Source organism: Rana temporaria, chromosome 4 (genome assembly GCF_905171775.1).
Source record: "Rana temporaria chromosome 4, aRanTem1.1, whole genome shotgun sequence".
Taxonomy (NCBI): domain Eukaryota; kingdom Metazoa; phylum Chordata; class Amphibia; order Anura; family Ranidae; genus Rana; species Rana temporaria.
Genome location: NC_053492.1, coordinates 387686789 through 387694177, shown reverse-complemented (window position 1 = coordinate 387694177; position 7389 = coordinate 387686789). Strand labels below are relative to the sequence as shown.

General features: G+C 33.8%; 1 protein-coding gene across 1 annotated transcript; it reads right to left on the bottom strand.

The window, feature by feature from the left end:
* Positions 1 to 1326: 1326 nt before the first annotated feature.
* Positions 1327 to 6980, bottom strand: LOC120937688. Its single transcript, XM_040351098.1, has 2 exons — positions 6579 to 6980; positions 1327 to 4338 (listed from the first exon to the last, which is right to left on the bottom strand). Exon 2 carries the CDS (start codon positions 4107 to 4109, stop codon positions 1608 to 1610), a length of 2502 nt encoding a protein of 833 aa, XP_040207032.1. The 5' UTR covers positions 4110 to 4338; positions 6579 to 6980; the 3' UTR covers positions 1327 to 1607.
* Between the last annotated feature and the right edge of the window lie 409 nt (positions 6981 to 7389).

Genomic DNA, 7389 nt, shown 5'->3' with positions numbered 1-7389 from the left:
CTGTGAGTGCGAGGTAAGTATAACAAGCATAACAAGCAAGAGTATAAAATCAGGAGTGTTTGAAACAACCAACCAGAATAAGTGCAACCAAGAAAGAATCTATGGGGCCAGATCCACAAAGAAGTTACGTCGGCGTATCAATTGATACGCCACGTAACTTCTAGGATGCTCCGGCGTATCTTTGTTTTGTATCCACAAAACAAGATACGCCTGAATGGGGGCTATATCCGACTGACGTACGTCTTAGTACGCCGTTGGATCTTAGGTGCATATTTACGCTGGCCGCTAGGTGGCGCTTCCGTTGATTTCCGCGTAGAGTATGCAAATTAGCTAGATACGCCGATTCTCGTCCAGCCGGCGCATTTTTTTACGACCTTTACTTAAGGCTTTTTTTGGCGTAACGTTACCCCTGCTCTATGAGGCGTACGCAATGTTAAGTATGGATGTCAGGCCAGCGTAGAATTTTCCGTTGTTTGTGTAAAATGTTCGCGAATAGGGCTTTGCGTAAATTACGTTCACGTCGAAAGCATTGACTATTTGCGACGTGATTTCGAGCATGCGCACTGGGATACCCCCTCGGACGGCGCATGCGCCATTAAAAAAAAACGTAATTTACGTGGGGTCAAGTGGAATTAACATAAAACACGTCCACATCTTATCCATTTGAATTCAGCGCCCTTACGCCGACACATTTACACTACGCCGCTGAAATAAAGTTGATAACTTGACTTATATTTAAATAGCACACTTACTGCTATTAAATCGATCGTGAGACAGATTCGTGAATAAAAAAACGTGTGTTTAATGTACACACTTAACATAAGTACAAAAACAGTTTAAATGTATCAAATAACTTCAAATAAGAGTTCAAAAAATAAGAATTTCAAATGAATGATGTGTGTTCCAAGACTTGCTTCCGTATGTTTGCAAAATGAGCGTGTCTGAATGTCTCCTCTTGATGTTGACTGAGGGAGTCCTTGAAGATGGCTGAAGAACGAGTTCTGCCCCAGCTGGCAGACCTTCAGTTTATATATCAAAGACATTTCTTTGTCTGAATTTCGCGCTCAGAAATATACCCTCCCAAAGGGCGTGATTTATAATGAAAACCTGATACAACATCTGTTTTACATCTATCTCAACCTTTACATAGGAAATGTCTCCCGAGAACCTAGTCTAAATATTCTGTAGATCTCAAGAGGAAATGGCTTGTTTAGGTAAGAAAAGGTGAAAGGTCTACACAGCTAAAATCACAGTCTAAACAGAATGTGGCCTAACTAATCAATCACTGAGAAACAGCCATATGAATTACCTCAATAGGAGAACACATTCCAATCAAATACAATTCTTTACTTAAAACATTAAACATTTCAAATGAACATATATATATATTTCATATTCAAACTTATACGTTTTTGGAGTTTCAAATATCGAATCCAGCGAATTTACACAAGAAAATTAATAGCTCAAACAGTCTCACATTCATTCATATTAACAAGAATATATATATTCTTTATAAAATCCTTCCGGAAGGGATTTTAGAATATAACATTCCCCTCTGAAATATGAATAATGACCATATTTCCTAATCATTTATACACCCATTTATGTCACAAACACTCTGACTTTGATCTAATAACTCCAAATGCATTGTCACCTGTCATCGAATTTGCAACTCCAAAACCTAATCTCCTTTTAAGCTTATTTTGCAACATATCGTCACCTTTCTTGATTTCATTTCTGATTTGCTTATACAATTTTTTCATTCTAAACATTAAAAATAATTGATATATAATGCATAACATAATAATAATAAAAATAATAACTATAGGATGTGATAAAATATTTCCTGCTGCGGAAGTAATTGAAGTTTTTCCCCAAATAGATATACTGTTTTTAAATTGATGCCACCAACTGGAACCAGTTAAAGTGGACCATTGGTGAACTACCTCTTGCAAATTCCCTTGCTCATGTTTAAACGATATCTCTGCATTCCTGAGTTCTTTAGCTAGAGCCATTAATAAACCTTGATCCTTTTGAATTATGTTAACCCATTCTCTCCATGGAAACTCATCTATTTGAGACAAATTATATAATGTCGGACTAACACTAACATTTCTCAATGATAGATGAGATAAATTAGTTCTTATACCATTTACATTTATAGCCCTTAAATCACCTTCTGCACAATACAATCCCCGTTTTAGGTTTTCTGTGTTTGTGCAAGAGGAAAAGAAAGTCTGAACCCTTTCTGTATCTTTCATGATCTGAAAACAAACTTTCCTTTTATCTACAAGAGTAGTTAATTCAGAAGAAGCTTCAAATGTTTCTATTCTTGCAGAACATAATGTATGATTATGATAACAAGAATGAAATATACTTTTATCTTGATTAGGTAAACAAATAACTTTAGACTGAAATTGTAAACATGATGACAAATCTAATTGTTCTAATTCCAAATTATCCTTGTTAAGCGCAAAATCTGTATACTGCAATTTATAAAATAATAATTGAGTATCACTAATTGGTAATCCCAAAACAGTAATTGGAACCAAAATTTGTTCTCTCCCTGCTATAGGAATCATAGAAGAACTGTAACATACATCCTGACTACATCCTAACCATTTATTTACCCATAAATCAGTATGATTTCTTGCATATGCATATTCTCTGGGTAAATTCTGCAATATACCAAGAGGGGTAACTCCACTCTGAAAAGCTTGTGCAATTATTTTAAAATTAGTGGAATATTCTGTTTGAATTTCTAAACATAATCTGGCAATATGTGAATGTTCTTCACTAGTCATTAAATTGAGAGTAATATTCTGAAGATGTAGTATGGATGGACCCATTACATTGGCTGTTTTAATAACCATATCTTCTAATATCTGATTTAAGTTTCTTTGGATCTTAAAACCTTTACTTCCCACTAAACCTGCTGACTCAAGATCAGATTTTAACGTGTTAATATCCATACTATTTGCAATGCTGCCAATTATACCTATGCCCCCTAGGGCTCCTTCGACAATACCACGTCTATTTCTGTTATGACTATTGATTCCAAACCATCTTTCAATACCCAATTCCATATTAACCAAATGTCTTTGACATTGTGGAAACCTTGTAGAAATTTTCCATTCTGAAATATTAAAGTTCCACAATATAATGACGAATGTTCCCTCTCTCAATAGAGCTCTGGATTGTAAATGGTTAATCTGAAAGGGATTAGCAAAAACACTGTTTTTACCAACACATGGAGTTTTCCCTGGGGACATGACAATTATACTTGCATTAGCACATTTCAAGGGATAGCCTTCTATTAATATGCAGCACTCATATATACCAGTATCATTTAAAGATACACCTGATTGATGATAAATAAATTTATCATTGATCCAATTCACATTACCAAAAATTCCTTTGTGAATTATATTAGTTGTACTGTGGAAAAAACTACCCAAAAACTCACCATTCCTTTTCCAAGTTAACAATGAATTTTGAGGTAAATATATCTGAGTACTACACATCAAATTCAATCCATCTTCATCTTCAATGACTTTTAAAGACTGTGGTGACACTTTTATCTCTGGAACAATAATATCTACCACAGTAATGCTAATTTTGACTCGTAACTGAGTAGATTTTCTTATTACTCTAAAATCCCATTTTCTTACAATGTCTCCTTTTTCATCTCCAATTATATTTAGATGTTCTGGGTCTAATATTTTTACAAAACATTGAAAAAGGTAATAATACTGGTCTACTGGATAAAATATTTTTCCAGACCTTGACATATCATTATTAACATCTCCTGACCAGATTGTTGAATCATTACCTTTTATAAATAATGACCAAAAAGCTCTAATCAGTATATTACATTCAAAAGTCTTGGTTATGTTATTAGACCTATAAAATCCTTGCATTTTAACAAAATTGGTTTTCGACTCTATTTTAACTTCTATTTCCACCTCATTACTATGAATGAAATATAATTCCATACAATGCTCATATCCCTGTCCCACAGCTATATACCCAATCAAATCATCAGCTGTATTGACATTGGTATATCTAAACCTATCCAATGTGTTATCTACATTAATATCATTGTCCATATTTCTTTTGCTTCTTAATACTGTAATGTCTTTGAGAAAATTGTCAATCCTGTTAACCTCTACATGGCTGGAACAGTTTGTGATATATTTTACCACTGATAAAAATGTCAATAGAGAAAAAAATGAATCCTGTGACGATGACGATGATGATCAACTTTCTTTCTTTAAGATTTTTCATCTCTTTTGTAGTCATCTTTCCTTCTTTGATCAATTTTTGTAAAAATCATTCCTAGAAAAAAGAAAAGCAGTATCATTTATCTCAAAATATAAATTTTTATCTCATAAAATAACATTATCATCTCATAATATACCATTTCCACTAATCAATGTATATCCATATTTTTGTTGTCTACGTGCATATTCCACTGAATTGAGAGGTCTTTGAACTTACACCATTAATCATTATGTTTTCTCTATTGCCCCTCTGTGCATCGTAGACAAAAAAAATTAATTGAAAAACCAAATGACATTTTCCTTCCTGTCATAAAATTCACAGTGTTTCAGAAGATGCTATACTTCTGACACTACTCAAAAAAAACAAAATTAAATTACACTGTCTGTTATGTATTCCATTTTGTCCCACTAGAACTTTACTATAAGAAAATCAAACAATTATTCTTTTACCAAAGTGACCTAAACTCTCATGAATGAATTTAGTGAATTCCCTAAAGGTGTTGAGGTATAACAAGACACAAAAACCCATTGAAAGTCATGACGCAACATCAACGTTCTCATGAACCATAGAAGATGTCGAATCAACCTGTAGAGGAACAAAAATTCCTTTTTCTGTTCTTCAGCAAATTAGGGTATCTGTGTGTTTGTTTTCCTTGCAACAATTATACCAATTCAGGTTGAATCACCATTTCACCATGTAAAACCTACTTCCTTTGCTAAAGTCTCTTAAATAGAAACCTCAAAATACTAATAAAGATAGTATAAACATATATATATATATATATATTGTGCGTATGTGTATGTGTTTCAAACTGGATCAACTTCCTTGTGTGTGTGATTTTTCAAAAGTGTGTGTGTGTGATTCCTATCAGGCTGTCAGCACGTCTGCATGTCTCCCTTTGGCCCCCACCTTTTCTTACAAAGGAGAGCTTTGGAAGCAAAACACCGCGAAATTTAAATCACAAGGATGTATGTCACTTACTCCAAAATTACTAAGGATGGACTGTGAAGAGCTGAGATAGGAATAATATATATTGTACTCAATGTTTGAAACAAATAACACTACATACATACACATATATAAATCCTTACTTATTAATTCGATTTCTTTTATCATTAAAATCAATTCCCTTCATGTCTTAAAAAAACTTCAATATGATCTGTTACATTTACTGCACAATGCACATCCACTACACTATACAAGTAAAAAAACAATCAATTCTGTCTCTTTTTCTAAACCAATTAATATTCCTTAAAATTTCACTTCACTTTTCATGAGCTAGACGTTACATATATTCCACTTAAAATCTCTTCTTTCATAATTGTCTGCAATTCTGCCAGAAAAATAAAATATTCAACTTTCTGATTCCCAACATGAAATCTGTCGAACTTACATCAAAACCTTATTCAATAATCCTTATGCAATACCAAAAATCATAGCCAAAAAGTCATAACCAAAAATCATAAATTCCATGCCGCTCACTAAGGAACATGCCTATTTTTTCCTCCCAGCGTAACATTAGAAGTAACAAATGGCTTATTGTACTTTAAATAATATTGTTCTTCTTGTCTAACTTGAAAATTATACCTCCTATGATTACTCCATCTTACAGAGTAAACTTCATAACGCCTTGGAGACGTTTTGAAATTACGTGACTTCCTGTCACTCACTGACCAACAAAATTTTGCCATATGACCTTTCCTGCGACATAAAGAACATTTGAAAACTTGCTTTCTCTGTGCATATGACGATGGATAAACACATTGCTTCTTAGAATGAACAAACGTAACACATTCCTTGTCACTATTGCCTGAAATGCTTTCAAAAACATTCACTGTGTTTTTACTAATGTCTGCTGCAATAACATTATTCTGTTTCCCTGCATGTGGTATCTCCTCCATTTTATCTGAGGACTGAGCAAATTCTGTTAATACCATATCTGACTGCGTTTTTTCACTCCGCTCAACATAATTACATACAGTTCCACAATTTAAACAACTAGCTGCAGTAGATACATTCTCATGTGTTTGCATATTGCCTGCATTACCCGAAGTGTCCTCTGAATGTATTTCTGTTACCTCAGAAATCATTGAATTAAAATCTGTAACTAGTTTCATTACATTACTTAATTTCCTTTTAATTTTAGCTAACGAGAATCTCTCTGCATCAATAGCCAGATTAGATTCTAAACATTGCAAATATAACGACTTCCATAAAACAGAATAACAAATCTGTTTCGATAAACCTTGACATTCATTTGCTGAACATTTAAAACATTCCATGATTTTACTCACCGAATAAGAAGTCTTCCGTGTTCTACGAATCTTCCAGGTCATTCACGATACATCAATACTTCTAGGCTCTCGTCAAACTCTTTCCGTAGTTTCTCTCAGTACTAACATGTTCCCCCTTTCGATATAAGGGACAGTTGTAAAAAAACTGCGACAAAATGAGCGACTGGCTGATTGTTGACTTCTAGGTTCTCGTCAAACGTTTCAAAAATTACTCAATACTCTACTTCTCTCCGATAGCACTTTGAGAAAGTGGTATAAAATTTGAAAATCGTTCAAAGCCTGGCTGGCTTAGCCAATGAAATAAAGTTGATAACTTGACTTATATTTAAATAGCACACTTACTGCTATTAAATCGATCGTGAGACAGATTCGTGAATAAAAAAACGTGTGTTTAATGTACACACTTAACATAAGTACAAAAACAGTTTAAATGTATCAAATAACTTCAAATAAGAGTTCAAAAAATAAGAATTTCAAATGAATGATGTGTGTTCCAAGACTTGCTTCCGTATGTTTGCAAAATGAGCGTGTCTGAATGTCTCCTCTTGATGTTGACTGAGGGAGTCCTTGAAGATGGCTGAAGAACGAGTTCTGCCCCAGCTGGCAGACCTTCAGTTTATATATCAAAGACATTTCTTTGTCTGAATTTCGCGCTCAGAAATATACCCTCCCAAAGGGCGTGATTTATAATGAAAACCTGATACAACATCTGTTTTACATCTATCTCAACCTTTACATAGGAAATGTCTCCCGAGAACCTAGTCTAAATATTCTGTAGATCTCAAGAGGAAATGGCTTGTTTAGGTAAGAA

Coding starts and splice junctions, on each gene's coding strand:
- LOC120937688 (XM_040351098.1), bottom strand. CDS start 4,109: ATGGACAATGATATTAATGTAGATAACACATTGGATAGGTTTAGATAT.